Source organism: Podarcis raffonei, chromosome 17 (assembly GCF_027172205.1).
Source record: "Podarcis raffonei isolate rPodRaf1 chromosome 17, rPodRaf1.pri, whole genome shotgun sequence".
Classification (NCBI taxonomy): domain Eukaryota; kingdom Metazoa; phylum Chordata; class Lepidosauria; order Squamata; family Lacertidae; genus Podarcis; species Podarcis raffonei.
Window position 1 is genome coordinate 26955766 of NC_070618.1, and position 19852 is coordinate 26975617.

At 41.9% G+C, this 19852-nt stretch overlaps 1 protein-coding gene and 1 non-coding gene across 6 annotated transcripts in view; both read right to left on the bottom strand.

Annotated features, from left to right (window-relative positions):
• Nucleotides 1–19852, bottom strand: part of HAUS6 (HAUS augmin like complex subunit 6) — a 24482-nt gene continuing 4630 nt past the window's right edge. For 2 of the 5 annotated variants that reach the window (XM_053371811.1, XM_053371809.1), the window contains exons 2-17: nt 17692–17787; nt 15057–15135; nt 13027–13159; nt 12705–12852; nt 12098–12163; nt 11750–11804; nt 11427–11600; nt 9983–10176; nt 9003–9132; nt 8460–8562; nt 7934–8030; nt 6459–6525; nt 5244–5426; nt 4154–4289; nt 1360–2316; nt 1–243 (exon numbers count right to left, since the gene is read on the bottom strand). In XM_053371811.1, the coding sequence (XP_053227786.1) occupies nt 236–243; nt 1360–2316; nt 4154–4289; nt 5244–5426; nt 6459–6525; nt 7934–8030; nt 8460–8562; nt 9003–9132; nt 9983–10176; nt 11427–11600; nt 11750–11804; nt 12098–12163; nt 12705–12852; nt 13027–13159; nt 15057–15135; nt 17692–17783 (2622 nt within the window). In that variant the 5' untranslated portion in view covers nt 17784–17787 and the 3' untranslated portion in view covers nt 1–235. Of the gene's footprint in view, nt 244–1359; nt 2317–4153; nt 4290–5243; nt 5427–6458; nt 6526–7933; nt 8031–8459; nt 8563–9002; nt 9133–9982; nt 10177–11426; nt 11601–11749; nt 11805–12097; nt 12164–12704; nt 12853–13026; nt 13160–15046; nt 15136–17691; nt 17788–19852 lie in introns of those variants that run through there. The other 3 variants (XM_053371810.1, XM_053371813.1, XM_053371812.1) reach the window with 3 other exon arrangements.
• On the bottom strand, nt 6601–6732 carry LOC128405482 (small Cajal body-specific RNA 8). Its single transcript, XR_008328314.1, has one exon. It is a non-coding gene; the product is annotated as a small Cajal body-specific RNA 8 (non-coding RNA).

Here is a 19852-nt window from a genome sequence, read left to right on the forward strand (position 1 = left end):
TTAATCAGTAAAAACAGAAGAGCACCATAATGGGGACTATGCAACAAACTAAGTCAGAGTTTGCATTGTTTAACACCAAAATCTCAATGAAAGCATGAGGTTTACAAAAAAAAAATACTTTAGGTAAAAGTGAAATGTTTAAGTTTCTGAAGTTAGTGCATTGTTATATAACCAAGGAATGTTTTCATCTTTACAGATCTTTGCAGATGAAGATTCTTTTACATCCAGTTCCATGCTACTTTTCTGAAAAAGAAACACATATGCCATTCAAAAACTTTTCAATTATTTTTTTAAAACTTGCCTAGAAATAATAGTCCTTTAGGCATAAAGTCTTCCAAGGATGTACCCTGTTATGTATGGGGTAGAACTCTATTACAAAGCAACCTCGGTTAAAACTTTTAAAACTTCAAGTAGCAAAAGGCTATTTTTATGGTCACTTTGGCTATTAGAATTTAGATAATATTAAGAATAAGATGGTCAAAATTGAGAGAATATGTTTCACATGTAAGGGCAGAAAATGAGAAATCATTTTCCTTGCACAAACGACGCATGCAAGATCTCTGAATACAAGATTGTTTTTAAAATCAGCACGTGGATTTTGTTAAATAAAACTATATCCAGAGAACTTGTTGTGCAAGTGGGAGCAAATGAGAATTAAACAAAGAAATAAAAAACAGACAGCAGACTTTCTTGCTCTAACACAAACTGGTCTGGGAAGTCCCCAAGGTTTAAAAAGCTGTTTGCTGCATAGGAAATGGTGGGGCAAAAAAACCCCATAAACTAGACACTACCTTGGATGTGCAGAATTAGTGGCATGTTTCTTTGGCTTCAGTCTCATGTACATAAGCCGTTTCACATAGCTACTTGCTCCCTTGTGTACCTACTATGGCATGACTGCTTGCACTAGCAAATGCAAATCTGAGCACAGCAGAAATGCAAGCTATTTTATCCCTTACAGAACTGTGCTAGCAGTTTGCTGGCATTCCTTAGCTTCTGCTCCACTCAGTATTAGAAAGTGTTCCATCACAGCAATCCCATGCCTGCTTCAGAAGTCCCATCATGTTCACTGGGGCTTTGGTAACATAGGAAGCTGCTTTTTATCAAGTCTACATTGACTGACATCAGCTCTTCAGAGTTTCAGACAGCGGGTGTGGACACCCCTAACTGTGGATGATTAGGGAGAAAACCTGCCCCTTCTACATACAAAGCAGATGCTCTAACCACTGAGCAACTCTGCTTCCCCTGTAGGCAAACAAGAGGACTGTGGCCTAAATCATACAATGAAAACAGAGGAACGCCAACCCACCCCAACACGGCAATAAAACACATTTTCATCTGCAAGATCCAATAGGTACTAACCGTTTAACAGGTCTCCCCTATCCTGTGAGCCTGACTGCTCTCTTTGTGGCGTTGAAGGAAGCGAACCCAGGGGGGAGAGAAGGATCTTTCTTTCAAGAAGAGTCGTGTGCGATGGTTTCCTGGAAAGTTCTGCATCTGATGCATATGGTTTCCCCGAAGGGGTAAGAACATTGCAAGCTTCTAGGCTCGCCGGAGAGAGACTAAACTCAGACCTGCACCTTGGGATTTGCTTTTTAGAAGGCAGCGAGTTTTCAAGCGCAGACTTTTTCAACATTTCCAAGCGCCTTCGAATAGATTGCAAATCCAGTTTGCACGCACTTCCTGCCACGCAGTCCGGCAAAGCGTTGCTGTCTTCTCTTACTTCATCCAGTTCAAAATCTTTACAACTATTATTAAGGCTTAAGAGTGCCCCTTCCTCTGGAAGGGTTTCTTGAAGTATGCCCAGTTGGATAACTTCCTGGCTATCAGAGCAGCTTCCTATCGGAAGACCATCCCATGACACAGTTGTACTCATAGAAGAATTCTGGCTCACATAAGGAGGCAAAGTCTCTGCCGCAATGCCATTCCATGGACCATCCTCCAGCTCACTTGCACGTTCAGTCTTGAGGCCAGGTTCTGGACTTTTTGTTTCACATTTGCCTGGAACAGCGCATGTTAACCCTTGCTTCCAAAACATCTCACCCATTGGCCCAGCAGCTGCTTGACAGGTCAGCAATTCGCTACAACCGGTAACCACCTGCTGGAAACAAAATGGAGACCGCGCATCCAGAAAAGGAGATTCTGCTGTATCAGACATGCATGAAGACATAAAGCATGCCATACTTGAATCTACTTGGTTTCGAGACGCAGGGACTCGGTCCTCCGGCATGTCTTTTATTGCTTCGGTATGATTCCTTTCCACACTTGAGGCTTCTTCATCCTGGATAGCTTTTTTCCAGGAGCTTCTAATTTCAGCAACTAAAATTCAATCAAGAATAAGTGAAATGTAGCACTGCACTGGAAACCATACTCCTATCCAATGTGTTTCTATTGCACAGTTAGCAAGTTACCTTCAAAACTAGCTAGGACAGCTAATATAAATATAAATATAAATATAAATATAAATATAAATATAAATATAAATATAAATATAAATATATTATTACTTATACCCCACTCATCTGGCCAGGCCTCCCCAGCCACTCTGGGAGGCTTCCAACAGGATATTAAAAACACGATAAAACATCAAACACTAAAAGCTTCCCTAAACAGGACTGCCTTCAGATGTCTTCTAAAAGTCAGATAGTTGTTTACAGTGGCACCTCGGGTTAAGTACTTAATTCGTTCCAGAGGTCCATTCTTAACCTGAAACTGTTCTTAACCTGAAGCACCACTTTAGCTAATGGGGCCTCCTGCTGATGCCGCGCCGCTGGAGCACGATTTCTGTTCTCATCCTGAAGCAAAGTTCTTAACCCGAGGTACTACTTCTGGGTTAGCGGAGTCTGTAACCTGAAGCGTATGTAACCTGAAGCGTCTGTAACCCGAGGTACCACTGTATTTCCTTGACATTTGATGGGAGGGCGTTCCACAGGGCGGGCGCCACTACCGAGAAGGCCCTCTGCCTGGTTCCCTGTAACCTCACTTTTCACAGGGAGAGAACCGCCAGAAGGCCCTTGGCGCTGGACCTCAGTGGCCAAGCTGAACGATGGGGGTGGACATGCTCCTTCCGGGATACTGGGCCCAGACCGTTTGGATTCCCTCGCTTCCTTCCACATGCAATGTCATCAGTTACTTAAGTATAAGGTCCTTAGAAGAATGGTGGATATAATGTCAAAGTTCAGGGAAGCAAAACTATTTGTACTGCCAGACTGTGACTGATCTGCGTTTAAAAATCAGGTTCTGTATGAGCTGAACAGATTTTCTTAGCTTGAACTGCTCTGCTAGTCATGTGAACAGCAAGACAATAGGCTGAAGCATCAACCCCTGATCAGTAAAAAGGCTTCCCTCCTCCAGGCGTATTTCACCAGGCATCGCCCACAGAATGGAAATGCCTGTTTTGTTGCCATAAGGAAAAGAAACTTACTCTTCATAAACAAAAAATGGATTCTCAGGGAGTGAAGGTAATACCATAGTCTGTGCCTGTCTTGTACAACAAATGAATTAGGCTGCAGAAGAGTAAAGTTAAAAGTTGGAAAGAATCACCCCCTTTGGGAACTATTAGCATTTCTGCTAATCTGGCTCGTAACTGAACTCTGACCAACCATTGTTCTTCTCCTTTCCCACATGTAATTACAATTTGGCAGGTTATTCATACAGGCCAACATAGAGGACATCACACTTTCCCCCAAGAACAGCTGGAGAGATGAGAGGGAACAATTTACTGGCCTCCCAATGAGTCAGTCAGCACCAAAAAGGGAGCCTCCTGGTCCAGTGGGAGCCACCAGGACAATTTCTGCTTCCTTCTTCCTGACCCTTTAAAGAAAAATGGACAGAGGCAGAAAGGATGGGGATGTATCTGCAAGAACCTGTGTGTCAAAAGGTATCAGCTGCCATTGCCTTCAACACTTGAGTCCTAGAGGAAAACGTTGCCATCTAGCACAGAAGCATCACTGACTGCCCAAAATATTGAACGATTTCTCTGATGCCTTTAATTGTGGTGTCTGTTCTACCTGTTCAAGAGAGAACGCGACTTCTTGTAAAATTCCTGCATCAGACAAAGGAATTACATTCCCTCAAAACCTTAACTTTGTACCAAATGGCATTGCAGAATCCTCTGCCATAGGTAATTAAAGGGTGGAATATTAGAGATACTCACTCAGATTTTCTGGGGTCCGTGGAATCTGTTTCTTTGTTAAGAAGGGATCTGAGATTAAGGTGCCAAACAGGTCCTCCAAATCCTGTCCTCCTCCTCGAGTGCTCTGGGGAGAATTAGATACTACTACATCTGCCATCTGCAAAAAAATACACACAAAAAAACCATACACGTAACACAGGTTTCCACAGGACCGGGTTCTACTCATGGGACTCTGAATCCAGCTTTGACAAACTATGGGACTATTAACATTGAGCTTTAGAGCAGCATTAGTAAAACTTCGACAGAAAAACTAGTTCATTAGACACCTGCCAATGAAACAGCTTTTAAAGCAGCTGCTCAAGATGCAAGCAGATTTCCCAACTCTTTCCTGGGTGTCAAGAGACCAGGCTGAGGTCTGCACCTCTGATGAGGAATGGTGGGAGCTTCCCCCTCCTCTGACCAGGATCCTGAAGCTGCCCAGGAGCTGTAGAGCAGTATAGATTTGAAACAGTGGTTTGCAGAGGGGCATAGTTGGGAAGAACTGGGAGGGTGAACAGCAAAGTGAAGAACTGGGAGAGAGAGAGAGAGAGAGAGAGCGCGCGCTAACAGACTCTCTCTCACTGGAAAGTGTCCAGCCTATCAGTCCAAGGTCACGTAGAGCAGATAAGGTGGCTACACAAAAAGCACGGTGGTTGCAAGATGGAAGTGATGGGACGGGGGGGGGCAGGGAAGTGGGTGGAAACTTTAATTGGGAACACCTTTCCTCCGAGATGTTCTTGAGCTGTGATCATTAAAATCTCTTTAAATGGTTAAGAGACTGCTTTTGCTTTGTTCTGCTTATCCACGGCCAAAGGGAAGAAGGAAGTCCCTCCCCCACCTCAGACCTTCCAATACTGAATCCAGCTAAGCCAGGCATAGGCAAACTCTGGCCCTCCAGGTGTTTGGGACTACAATTCCCATCATCCCTGACTACTGGTCCTGTTAGCTAGGGATGATGGGAATGGTAGTCCCAAACATCTCTAGGGCCGGAGTTTGCCTATGCCCGAGCTAAGCAGAGCTGCTTGCCTTGTGGCAATTTTCTGGCTGAATCACATTCAAGGACGTCTCTCACCTGTTCCGCCAGTTGCTCTTGTGCCTTCTTCAGAGGATCTTCTCGTTTAACGGAAGATGGCGTTTTGAATGTATCAGCTTGTTTTTTCTTTGCTGTTTTTGCAGGTCTTGAACTTCTTCCTTTATATCTTAAGAGTTGATAACTAGAGTGATCTGCTGCCTTGGGTGTTTCAGTAACCGATCCCTGAAATGATGCAATTATTTGCACAAATGCTCAAGGACCGGTTTTAGATGCAGACTGTCGTTCTTGACAACATAACCACCATGGCAGATTTAACTGCAACAGACAATGCTGCAGTTTCCCAAATTATATGGATTCCCCTATTCAGAAGGGAGAAGCAGGTTTTGGGCTGTCACTACAGAAAAGCTTGGTGTAGCTGGTCTTCTTTAAGGTAAAAGATTTTATGATGTCGCAGCAACCAAGCCACATTTGCACCATATACACATTTTAAAGATTTAATTTTAAAGATTTTAGGCCCTCTTTCAGGGTACATAACCTCACAAGATAGCTCCCAAGTTGGCAATTATTGTTAATTGTTATTATATGGAATTGTTTTATATATGGAAATGTTTTTAATTGTTTTTACACTTTTGTGTTTCCCCATTATAATTGTTTCATTTGTTTAATAAATTTCACGTATTTTATTGTTGTAACCTGCCCTGGGACGGGTGGTAAGAAATCTAATAAAGAACTAAAAACAGTACATGACATAAAATAAAATAAAAAATGAAAATCAAGACAACTATTTAAAAACCCAATGAATTGCTTAGAAATATTTATAAATCTATTAGGCCATAGGATAAATCATTCCTTAGGCACAGGAGCACCACTGAAAAGGCCCTCTCTCTCATGCATGTCTACTGACAGGAATATATGGTCTCAAGGCCATTAAAAGGTCAAAACCAGTAAAATAATCTTAGGATAAGGTTCAGCTTCTTCAAAGCAATGGCCTCTCTGTGACGTAATAACGTTTTTTGGAGCCGATCAACACCACGCGGAAGGCAGGGAACACTCACAAAATAGTCTATGTGCTGCCTCACACCCAGAGAAGCACTACTTCTTGGTGCCTATATTGTCTCCCTTCTCCTCCAACCAAAAGCAGAAATCACTCCCATCCACAAGCTGGGAAAGACAGAACCAGGCCAAATTATGACTTTACTCCAAGCTCTGTAACTCCTTGTAGACACTTCAGCTTTTCAAGAACAGTCAGGTTACCTTTTCCGAAGATACCCATGTTTCATTTTCAGACGCTGTGGCGAGACTGGAAGAGGGCACGACCATCCTGGGGGGGTGAGGAGAGGTGAAAATATTACTAAATGCATACTGTTGATGCTCTACACTTCATTCAGTCAATAACAGCTGTATGCCCCGTATCTGTCCGTTACGATTTCCCTCAATTCGTCCCGGTCATCAAAAGGCAGTTTTATTATAGGGAGAGCTAGTGCCAACTAGAGCAGAGCTTTATCTCTATTTGAGTATCAGCCTCCCAGAAGTATAAAGGTGAATCTCATGAACAACAATATATGCACACGCAAAGAATTCAGTGCCTGGCAATATATGCTTCATAGAATGCTTTTAAAGACAGATTGCACACAAATCGCAACTGCACACCATGCCACACAATCACAAATTGATGAAGTCCACTTTACAAACTGGTAGCAATCCACACAGAGAACTTCAAGCAAAATCAGTGTTTCACATGTGGTAAGTACTGTATTTTCCCATGTATAAGACGCCCCCTCTTCAAATAGAGAAAATGGGGGGAGATTGTCCAGAGTTGCTGAGCTTTTGGGGGGGGAGATTGCCCAGAGTTGTTGATATTTTGGGCGGGATTGCCCAGACTTGTTGAGCATTTTGGGTGGCAGTTTTGCCGAAAATCACTCACCCGCAGGAACTCAACAGCCAACTGTCTGCATGCTCGCCGAAAGCAAGCACCAATTGCCGCAGCAGCCAATAGCCAGCAGACCTTGCAGCACCCACCAATCACCCGCAAAAATGCCGCGGGCAATATCCTGCTTGCAGCAGCCACCAATCGCCCGTCCCACCTCTCCACTATCCATGTATAAGACGACCCCAAGTTTTTAGCACAATTATTTTAAGAAAATAACTTAGTCTTATGCACGGAAAAATACGGTATTTCCCCCTATTTGAATAAACTATTTATAGTCCTTTATAGGAAGGGCTACAATAGCTGGAAGGTATGCCTCATATACAGCTGGGTCGATATTGACCTGTGCACAGTCACATGCGTAGTTCAAATGGTATTTCAACCCTAAGAACTTCAGGGAGCAGCACGCATGTCTTACGGGGGGGACGGGACAATATTCTTCAGAGATGCTTCCCAAGCCTGACGGGAGCAGCAGCAGCGCAAGTGGGGTCCTCCTCACTTGAGGGCAGCTTCCCGTTGCAAGAGAAACCAAGCATAAATTAATTCAGCTCTGCTATTCCTCCTCCGCCCCCATATTGGACCTGGGCGCCTCCTGGGACCAAGGAAAAGACTGTTTCACATTGCATTTCCATGAGATGGTCACAGAACTATAAACAAGAGGTGAGATGTGTTGCAGTACTTCATCCCTGTATAATACCTGCTCCTCCAATTTTCAGAGTTGTGTCATATTCAACACACACACACACACACGAACTCGAACACACACACCCCTTTGATGCATAAGGACATATTAAAGCCATACCTCTCTGCAATTACCCCATCTGAACTACCTTGACATCTTGATGCTTTGCCAGGAAGCTCAAGTTCTGTTTTCTGAAAACTCTTCTTCTTGGTAGAATCTAAAAATACATTTTTACAAAGAGAATCATGGCTTTTTGAGAACTGCAAATTTGTTATATTTACTAGATTAGAATGCCCTAATGCAGGCATCCCCAAACTCGGCCCTCCAGATGTTTTTGGGACTACAATTCCCATCATCCCTGGCCACTGGTCCTGTTAGCTAGGGATGATGGGAGTTGTAGTCCCAAAACATCTGGAGGACCGAGTTTGGGGATGCCTGCCCTAATGACTAATACTACATGCCTCAAATATTGTGCCTATGTTAGCATAGCCATAAAAAATTATGGCTAATGATGATAATTTTAAATGTATAATTATGCAAAGAGGAAGACAGACAAGTCTGCGACTGCTCCCATCGAAAGCCCTTGCCCGTGCTCTGAAGCTATGGATCTCAGGGCAGGATTGATAAAGCTGCTCTTGAGATTTACCTGGAATTGATGCAGGGTACTGGCAGAAGACACTGCTTTTATAAGCTTCCTCGGTAGCAGGAGAAAAAGAAAGGGGAGACATGGCTGGTAATAAGTCAAGTGCCTTAAAAAGAAAGACATTCAAAAAGTTATGTTAAACAACATTTTTAGCTCTGAGTAATGTATCATCAATATTCCAGAAAACTTAAAATTCCTACAAAATTTTAAAACCACACAGCCTCTTTTCAAAATCTAAAAGGCTGCCCTTAAGTTTTACCATTTCAATAAACATTTGAAATCTTACAGCCTTACAAGATTAAGGGGTCATAAGTTTGGCTCTTTAAGATGGTTCAAATCAAGATAATTAACCCATTGCAAAATACTTGAGGGTTTTACCAGCGTCACTACCAAAAAGTGTTGGTCAAGTTAAACAATTAGTGTAACAATAAGGGGACTGCCTTTCGGATTTTTATAGGCAATTTGTTTCAATTATTTTTATACTGAAAACATACATTAAAAAAAAAATCAATGCAAGCCTTTTACTCTCCCTGAACAGATACTTACAGGATCTGGATTTTTAATTAAATGAAAAGGTGACTGGCCAAGGCAATTTTCCCACTTCAAATCCCATTCCTGCTGTTTTTTAGAAATAGACTGCTTTATTGATACACAATCTTCATGTTTTAATTTTTGCCTGTAAGAATTTGAAGAATAACCAACATAGTTACTACAGTGTTTTATTCAAGCAAACTGAGATTTCATGAACAAATGAGTTATATCAAGTGAATGTATCTGCTTTAAATACACAGCAGCTGTGCCTTAGCTAAAGTCTAGTTATGAACCATAATTAGAGTAAGCAGAAAGAAACTGCAAGACCACAATATACAAGTTTCACTTACAAAAATCTGAAGCTATTTGATACTCACAAAAGTAAGTCTGTGTCTTAAAAAGTTAACAGTTACAAGACTACTAGTACAGACCTGAAAAGCAAGAATACTCACCAAAAGGCAATTGAAATGAGCTAACTGCAAGTTAATAAAATGAGAAGGTAAAGAGTACAGGTCCTCTGTTTAAAATAGAATCTGGACACCAAGACATACAGGGAGAAAGGAATTTTGTACTCCAAGTTCAGATCCATCAACTAGTCCAGAAACAAATAATGTGCTTGTATGCTTCCCACTCTTTTCTATTCTGTTTCTTAATACTTCCAGCACTTGTTAAACCACACTTTCCTCATGGCATCCAAACCAGAAAACTCTGATTTAAGCAAATCGTAAAAAAAGAGGAATGTTCCTGGTTTTAGGGATTACTTAAAGCAGTTTCCTGGTTCAGATATCATGAGAAAATTGACTTAATAAACCATAGAAGTATTGACTTAAGGTCAATAACAGAAGAGGGGGCATAGTTTGCTCCAGATCCAGGAAATCATGGTATACCAGACCCTTACATCTAAGCCAGGCCAGTAAGTCAGTTTATTCAGGCCACAAGTATGTGAAAAGCGACTGTGCATGTAGGATATGCAAGCCACAGACTTCTGAACTCACCTCAGTGACTTAAGACCCTGTAAATTAACATTCTGGTATTTGGTCTTTCCTTCCATGTACTGAAGATCCAATTTTAGTGCATTCTTGTCAATGCGCCAGCGCTCATGCATCAGTATTTCCAAGGCTTTGTTGAGTAAGTGGACGACTGTTAAAACGTTTAGTTTTCCTTCTTCATAAACATTCCCTACATGAAACTGCAAAACGTTGCAAACAAGGGCAGGAACTGATTAATACAGAAATACATCATCGTGACACCCCATTCCTCTTTCAAAAACTGAGCAAAATATAATGGGATAGTGAGCCATGCAAGACAAATGGAGTGAAGACCGTGATTTAAGAGATAACTGAGTGCCTGTGGCTTGAGATTCAGGGCTGTAGATTGTTTCTTTATGCCATGGGCCTGGAAGTAAAAGGGGGAGTGGCTGAAGGGTAAAAGAAAAAGGCATCACCGATTTTTCATTGTGATTTTTCAAGGGACTACCGACAAAGGGGCACCAAAAGACTTTTGGCATCATGCTAGTGTATGCTTGGGAGCAATCAGTAAACTTCTCTTAAATTAAAAATTTACATGGCAAACAATTTAAATTGGGAGGGGGATCTGTTGGGGGTAGTATGCGACCCGTGGGTTAGTCACTCCTGCTTTATTACAGATGAAGGGTGCCGATACAGTGGTGCCCCGCAAGACGAATGCCTCGCAAGATGGAAAACCCGCTAGACGAAAGGGTTTTCCGTTTTGGAGGTGCTTCGCAAAACGAATTTCCTATGGGCTTGCTTTGCAAGACGAAAATGTCTTGCGAGTTCCTGCAGGGTTTTTTTCCTCCCCCCCCCCCTTTTCCCCAAGCCGCTAAGCCGCTTATCAGCTGATCCGCTAAGACGCTTATCAGCTGATCCGCTAAGCCGCTTATCAGCTGATCGCTAAGCCGCTTATCAGCTGATCTGCTAAGCCGCTTATCAGCTGATCAGCTAAGCCGCTTATCAGCTGATCCGCTAAGCCGCTTATCAGCTGATCCGCTAAGCCGCTAATAGCGCTAATCCGCTAATCCGCTAATGGGCTTGCTTCGCAAGACGAAAAAACCACAAGATGAAGAGACTCGCGGAATGGATTCTTTTCGTCTCGTGAGGCACCACTGTATATGCATGGAATCTCGTCCAACCCAATGATCGGTCAGCTGCAAGGAGAGCCTGGCTCACGTAAGCCCAACTCAGTGTAGGGGTGGAATGATCTTGCAAGAAGTACAACTCTTAGAACAGAGCTCTTTGATTTAAGTTTGATTACATCTTCACTATACTGCAGATCTTTCCCTGCATTTTGTCTTAACAAAGTTGCTAATCACAATACCTAGGGGACAATGAATTTCAGACAACTAAACGAAACAACACCAGACAAGAAAAAAACAATTCTACAGAAACAGTGGCGTAAAAACAAAGATGCAAAGAAACTTACTTGGTGCATATCCTTTTCAACTTTTTCAAGTAGAGGCCTCGGAACATTAATAGCGACACTTGTGCCATCTAATACGTACTGGTCAATATGACCTTTGACAACTGAATCTACAACTTCTATTTCTTTTTGTAGACATGTAAGTGTTTCCGTTATCTGTGTCCATAAACAGCGAACCTTTGGAAGTAAAAGAAAGCGGGGGTGGAAACGAGAAAGAAAATGAGATACTTTGAGAAAGCAGAAATATGCATGTGCGTAAAATGACAGTCCTGGGAGGCAGGGCACCAGATGGTGATAGTTGGAATTACATGATCAAATATCCTCACCTTCTCAACTCTCTCTGCCGTGTTGTTCTGACTTGGATTAACGCCTTTCTCCATTCTAGCCAGAAAGTGAAAAACACAAAAAGTGTGAGCCAACAGTATAATTTGTGCTACAGCAAAAGCTGGCTCACATATTCTGGTGTATTTTGCTAACAGCTAATCAGCAGCCATTGAGAGCATTAGGCATGACAAGAGTGTATCACATACAAGTCAACACAAAATGCTTCCTTCTCCCACTTCTCAAATCTGCAAGATATTGTGTTTTAATGAAAATGTATTAACACCACAACCAGGGCAAAAAACTCTAAACTGAAACTTTCAAATGTAAGCAAGCTAAGAGGGTGCACTTACTTTTGGAGCTGCTTGTCCAGATCTGCATTTTCAAATTTTAAATCTCTAATTCGCTTACTAAAATGCCTGCAAACAAAGAAGTAAAAGCCAATAGCTACAGGTAAAGATTCTTAAATGTACAATACTCCCAAAAGCAGCTGGTGAAGAGCAAACAGCATTTTTTCCTTAAGCCCCAAACCCCCAATATGTGCTTCACATAGTTCATGTGTTTACTTTTTTAGTAATATGCAATTCTAAGATGGCAGCTCCCTAAAAGTTTTTGTTTGTTTGTTTGAATCAAGAAGCCTTTTTTAGCTACACAGGCCTGCTCCCTAGGGATTTACTCCTATTCTCCCTGACATCTTTGTAGAGACTGCCCTATGTCTTTTGAGAGGATCATGAATTTATTTGGCTTCTAGTCTTTTTTGAAGTGCTAAGATTTTGTCTTACATTTTTGTAAGTTTCATACTTATTCCTTTATTTGAATTGTGTATTTGTGTGCTACCCTTTGTGAGGGCCTTTTTTGGCTGGAAGGCAGCACAGAAACAAAAACTCAACAATATCAGCTATACGGTTGTTTGGATCACTCAAACTGCCACAACTTACATGTTATAGAAACTCTACTTACAATGCTTTTTTCTGCAATTCTTGAATCAAAGTGTCTTCCTTTTGCAGACCGTGTAAAAATCTGTTTTGTGCTACATGATATTTTGCAACTGCAATGTTCAAGTCAGGAGGTCTTGAGTTCACTGCTTCTGGATAGGATATGTCAGCACCTACATGGAAGAAGCAAGTTTCTCAAGCCTTTTGTGCATGGGCCCCCCTTCATTCTGTTTTTCGATCCCTTGAACCCAGTATCAACTGCATGTCCTACAATTTATTTCCCACGTGGCGTGCATATAAAAAAAGCTAGTTTGGAATAGAAAGCCTTCCAAGAAATGATTGCTTACCTGCAGAATCTACTTTAACATGTTGCATTATGACATATCTTGCGAAGCAGTACATTAGATGAATGAACTTAGAGCCACCGGGAGAAAGGAATAAAGACGCAACGACTGGAGGAAAGCTGTTTCCACATTCGTCCTCGGGGATTAAAAGGATAAAAAAGTGAACGGAGGAAGTGAACTGCAGCCTACAACTCTATCTCTTAGATTTAAGCTTTAGCTACTACCTGTTTGTAGCACTAATACAATCGGCAAATAAAACAATACCAAGTAGCTTTGACAAATCAGCATACTTTGCTTCACCATTTCCTGAGGCTTGAACCAATACCAAACTTCTGATTGTATTGCTTTGTTATGATTTTTTATTGTTTTGTTGTAGATTTTAATTAAGGATGTTGAGTGCCCCAATGGATTTGTTATTGTGGATCTAAGTATGTATCGATTTTATAGCTGTGTGCTGCTTAGAAGCCATTATGACATTTAAGTGGTTTATAAATTAATAATATTGTGCCTGAGCCACAGCTCACAATACACCTTCCTTCCTCTGCGGAGAGAGAGGGGGAAAAGAAGAAGGGGAGGAAGGTGCCCCACCAACACTCAGCATGCAAGGTCCACAGATTACTTCCCCTCCCCAGGGAATGTGGCACTGGACAGAACAGAGGTAGTCCACCCCATCACTGGTCTGGATGTACTTTCTGAAGGAACAGGCACACAGTCTGGAAGTACTCCTTGATTCATCACTGCCACTGGAAGTGACAGTAGTGATCTCAGTAATTAGGAGTGCTTTGTAGAGTTGGAAGAGACCCCAAAGGGTAATCTAGTCCAAGCCTCTGAAATGCAGAAATCCCAGCCAGGAGAGGAAGAGGGCCGTGAAGTCCAGACCCCCAAAGTGGCCCAGTGTTCAAAGGAGGCACCTGTGGAACAAGAGCAGCCCTTCCATCACTCCAACAAGCCCCCATGGTTACTTTGGGGATCAGCCAAGTAAGAATAGTGGAGGCCCCCCAGGATCTATGTTGGCGATTGCATGTTGTTGTTGCCGTTTGTAAACCAGTTAAAGTAACAACCAGAGTGCCATCCCTGCCTCCCCCCCCCCCGTCGGCAGCTGTTCTGGGATGAGCAGGGATTCCCAGACATCATTGCTGTACTAACAATGGCCATTCCTGGACAGGAACAGCTTAGTTACAGCGACCCATGTACTGGCCAGTAAGATCACAACTGGATTTTTGTGGAAGTTAAGACAGGCTCTGAAATTGGACACATTTTGTCACAGGCTAACAACTTTTATTTTTACACGCTTTCCCAAATGTTTTCCCGTGGAAAACATCCAATTTTTTCTCTGATAATAGTTTTATCTGTTTTTATTTGTTATCTTTTCATTTTTCATTATGGTTGGATATCACTATGTTCTTTTGTTACTATTATTATTCAGCCCATCTGGGTGGCTCCCAAAAACACAATAAAGCATCCAACGTTAAAAACTTCCCTGAAAAGGGCTGCCGGTTTATTCATATTCCAAACAAATGAAGGAATAGCTTCTGCTGTGCTGAATCCCGCCCAGCATGACTTCATCAAATGTACTTTCATGTCGGCGCTGGGTGTTTCAAATTCAATCCCACGTGCTGCAACCATAGGATTGCAAAGCCATTTTTAAATGCCCTGTTTAAAAACTGAAGAGAGGTACCAATGTTCTGATCCTGGACAGCAGCAATTTAAACTGACCAGCTACTTTTGGGACTGGCAAGGAAACCTCCCCAAAGGAGCAAGTACTGGAGGGAGGAATCTTCGTCCACACTCCTTTCTGGCTCTCCTTTCAAACAGTTTCTATCATTTGCTGACAACTTGAACTACTTGTGTTGTTGCAAGATGATGAAAGCGTGAAAAAGCTGAAATGGTGGAGGCGGAGAACAGGGCATGAGAGAACTCTCCCTCTCAACACCTAAAGAGTCAGAACACAAAGTCTGAAAGGAATTCTCATAGACCACCAATATGTATGGGGCAAATATGTGAACCCCTTGTTCATTCTTACCGATACTTACTGAAATTCTTCTTAGCCATTCATAACTATGTTTCCTGAATTCAGAGTCTGTCTTTTTATCTGTTGGAGGAAAACAAAATCTTTCCAGGGAAGGGAAAGAAGTCAATTTCAACAAACGTTCAATGAATCAGTTATATTTCTCACAAAACATAGCAATACAAAAGGCTCAGTGTTCTCTAAACAGATATGCATTAACAAAAAGCTAAGTATCCCACCTAGGATAGAGTTTGCATAGACAACAGTTGTAGTCAATTTTCAGGCTGGCATTGATAATACTAAATCATCTCCAAACCCTGGCCAAGCTGATGGGAGGTGGAGTCCAAAAAGCTCTGGAACGCACCCTGGTGACTACCCCTGTGCTAAATAATAGGCAAGTTATGGAGACAAGAAGAGGCATGTTACAATTACAGCAATGTGTTCCAAATGGGCAACCTCTGAAGAATATTTGGAAGCTTCAGCTGATGTGGAATATGTCAACAAAGGATTTTGGTGTGTGTTCAGCCAAGAGAACATGTGCTGACTACTTTACAACAGCTGCACAGGCTTCCAGTTCACTTCCAAACACAAGCTGACATACAAGTCTCTCACTATATGACTTGGGCCCAAAATACCAAAAGGAGCATCGTCTCCAATATAAATCTGCCTAATCTTAAGATCTCCAGGTCCCATCAGTGATGAATGACAAATAGCTAGGAGACAAGCACCTCTCCTAGGGTGCTGTGGCAGCACCTAGACTGTTAAATTCCCTCCCTTAGGAAGTCTATTTGGCCTGCTTTCTCTTCAGCTTTTGTCACATAGTTAAGCAGGGGTTGACAAAATATAGCCAGACATTAGTTTCTACTAGCTAGCTGTGCAGTCTAGTTCCACTATGATAGCACAATAATATTACCTGAATTTATCAATAAAGATATTATCTGTAAAAAACATATATCTTAAATTGATATAGCTTGGGTTTTTTAAAATTCTGTTTTTAACTAGAGATTTATTCCACAGCCTTTCCTCCCTCACTTTCTCAGATTTTTTGTTTTCCCACCCAGCCAGTCATTTTGTCTCCAAAATCCTATTTACATGTTCCGTTTGGAAATAAATCACTATCCATTGCTTTTGTGGATAGTTAGAACTTAATGACTGCAAAAAAAGCAGATAAAAAGAGATCACGTTCTATTCTGAATGCCCACAGCCTTGTTTAAGCTAGAATTCCTGCTTGCTACAATAGATTGGCATTAGCATAAATAACTGAACACATATCATCTTACCAAGCGACTGGCTTCCTCCATCTGCATCTTTTGAAACTGAGCTAACCATGACAATTAGTAAAGCTTGAAAGATTTTTATCACCTAATTCACTTGTCAGAACAGAAAATTCTGGCACATGACTTAGTCTTATCCCAGCAGGTATCTGACCTTTCAGAATAATTTATTTTAGTGAACTGATCTCTTGCTTTTATATACTTTCCTGAGTGCAAGTATTATTTAACATAGAAGCCCTTACTTCTGAATAGACATTTGCAAGATTGAACTGCTAAATGCACTGCTATGTTTTATAACTAATAAATTGTGTAATCGTATATTCCAAACACTGAATACTATATTGTTACAAAGATACTATTCATGACATCAGTTGGGAAAGAGTTCTATTGCTCATCGCTATCAGTTTCCAGCACGTTGTGATCCCAACACCACAAAGATCTTGCAGGAGTTGCAACTAAATAATCTCCAGAAAATGTGCAGCAAGTCCCTTGTTAGCTAGTTTTTCCTCTCAAACAAAGGCTACACACAGAGAGAGCAGCAGCAGCAAGCTTAAAATCTCAAAAAATGATGTGAAGAAATGGAGCAAAGGATGTTAAATTAACAAGTAGAACCTACACATTCCTCTAATTCTGTTAATCATATCCACAGGAATTCTTCCCCCTACCTTGTGCACAATATGCATCCTTTTGGTGGGCAGAGGAGGAGTAGAAACAAACATTATGGTTATCTCCTCTGCAGCAAGACTAGACCTCTACTACTTGTGGGCTGGATATTACACTATTTTCTTTTAATGGGGAGCAATACGGCAGTCCCACAATTTCTCCCCAGAGGAAGGCTGCTACTAGCAATTGTGGTCTGCATAGTTGCTGGGCCCTTGGCCACACAGCTATCAAACTGGCAAGCACCCTGTTACCCTTTTCTGCAGGAAAGGGTGAAAAGGCGCTGCCTGGCAGGGACCAACTACATTCTGGTGGCCACAATTTTTAGTTTGGCTTGTAAGGCCATCCAGAAGTTGTGGACCCGTTCATAATTTTGTCAATAAGAAAAAGCAATTGAGTAATAAAGCATCCTTTAATTATTATTATTATTATTATTATTTATTTATTTATTTATTTATTTTTCTTTACACCCCGCCCTCCCCAGCCAAGGCCGGGCTCAGAGCGGCTTACAAGCAATAATAAAAACAAGAAGAATGATTACAACTTAAAAACAAAAATAAAATACAACATTAAAATAATGGAACATTAAAATATTAAAATGTAGCCTCATTGCAGGAGGAGAAGGAAAAGAAAAAAGAAAGAGAGGAAGGCTCCAAGCCAAAGGCCAGGCGGAACAACTCTGTCTTACAGGCCCTTTAAATGAAGTTAAAGGGACATGACACTCACCTGAAAATCTCATTACAACGAGACTGGTCCACGTTGGAAAACAGGAAGTGCACAACGATACTAAATGCATCTTTGTTCGGTTTATCAAACATGTTCCTAAAAAAAAAATAAAAAATTATGAAAACCAGAAATGTCCTTGTAAAGGAAACAATTGCCCCATGCACAAACCTCAGCACCCACCAGGATTGCCTCCTTTCCTCCCTTAGAGGGCCCTTCAATGCACTGATAGCAGCTCACAAAATAATAAGATTTATAGAGAAGCAGGTTGTTGTTTTTTGGAGTAAGAAATGGGATTAACATCCAACCATGCTTTATTCCCCCTCTTATAATAGCACTTTTAAAACTTACAGGAGTGCTACAAGGCAACAGTCCTGCACTATTAATTCTTTCCCATGATCCATTTAAGTGTCGGTAAATACAATTTGCATGAACATGGACATTGTTTTTTAATTTAAAGGTAGAGAGGTGCAGTGACGGGAAAACTTCATCTACCAACATTTGCCCACCAGAGATGTGCTTAAGGCACAAGAGTACTTCATTTTTAAGACGGTACCGTATATTTTTCAAAAAACCACTACCATAAATAATATACTCGAATAAACCCCCATAGCATTTTAACCCCCCCAACCTCACCAGCGCTGTTGCTTCTAGGAACTTGTGTGAGATGTACACCCATTAAACCAGTGGGTCTCCAGCTGCTTTCAAACTACTGTACAATACCCATCACGGAGTCACAGAATTGTAGAGTGGGAAGGGACCCCTAAGGTCATCCAGCCCAACCCCCTGCAATGCAGGAATCTCAACTAAAGCTCCATGGCAGACAGGGCCGGATTTAGGTTTAATGAGGCCCTCAGCTCCTGAAGGTAATGCGGCCATTTATATGTCCAACTGTGCTTTGTCAACAACAAATTGTTGCTGTTTCTTGCGTTGAATATATGCTATATGGTCAAGGACATTAATAGACAGGATATTAAACTGTTTTTATACGAAACAACAATGACAAGAATAATGTTGGCCCAGAAATGGAAGCAAGAAGAAATACCGATGAAAGAAGAATGGCAGACGAAATTAATGGACTACGCAGAATTAGATAAAATGACAGGAAGGATTATTCGAAACCTGCGGGGCCAGAGATTCACAGACGATTGGAAGAAATTTACGAATTATTTGAAGAGCAACTGTAATCAACAAATTACGCTAGTAGGACTACAATAAGTTTTGTAAGGAGGAATATATGAAATATTGCAAAGAAGAGAAAGAAGAGACGTATTAGTTATGATATTTATGTAATAGTGAAAGCAAGAAATGTAAATAAAATGAGAAAGATTGGAAAATTTTCAGATGTGATTGATGGAAGTAAAAAAAAATTGTATAAGATATAAAAGTATGTTTAGTAATTGTTGAAAATGATACGTTAAAAAAACAGTAATATTTAGATATAAATATATAGACATAGATATACAGTGGTACCTGAGGTTAAGTACTTAATTCGTTCCGGAGGTCCGTACTTAACCTGAAACTGTTCTTAACCTGAAGCACCACTTTAGCTAATGGGGCCTACTGCTGCCGCCGCGCCGCCGGAGCCCGATTTCTGTTCTCATCCTGAAGCCCTATTTCTGGGTTAGCGGAGTGTGTAACCTGAAGCATATGTAACCTGAGGTACCACTGTACAGATACAGTGGTGCCTCGCAAGACGAAATTAATTCATTCCGCGAGTTTTTTCTTCTTGCGAGTTTTGCGTCTTGCGAAGCACGGTTTCCCATAGGAATGCATTGAAAATCAATTAATGCGTTCCTATGGAGACCGCCTTCAGACCAGGTCTGGGGACAGTCTGTCCCTGGACCTCTTCTGAAGGCTGGCGGGGGGAGAAGGACTTTTCTCTCCACCGCCAGCCTTCAGAACAGCCTTCTGAAGGCTGGCGGTGGGAAGAAAAGCCCTTCTCCCGCCGCCAGCCTTCAGAAGAGTTCCCGCAGGGCTGCCTAGGCTGCGGACAGCAGCCTGCTGCCCCGCGCGAGGGGCGCTCTGAAGCAGAGCGCCCCTCGCGCGGGGCAGACACCTGCAGCTTGGGGAGCCCTGCAGGAGTTCCCCACAGGGCTCTCCAAGCTGCGGATAGCAGCCTGCTGCCCAGCGCGAGGGGCGCTCTGCTTCAGAGCGCCCCTCG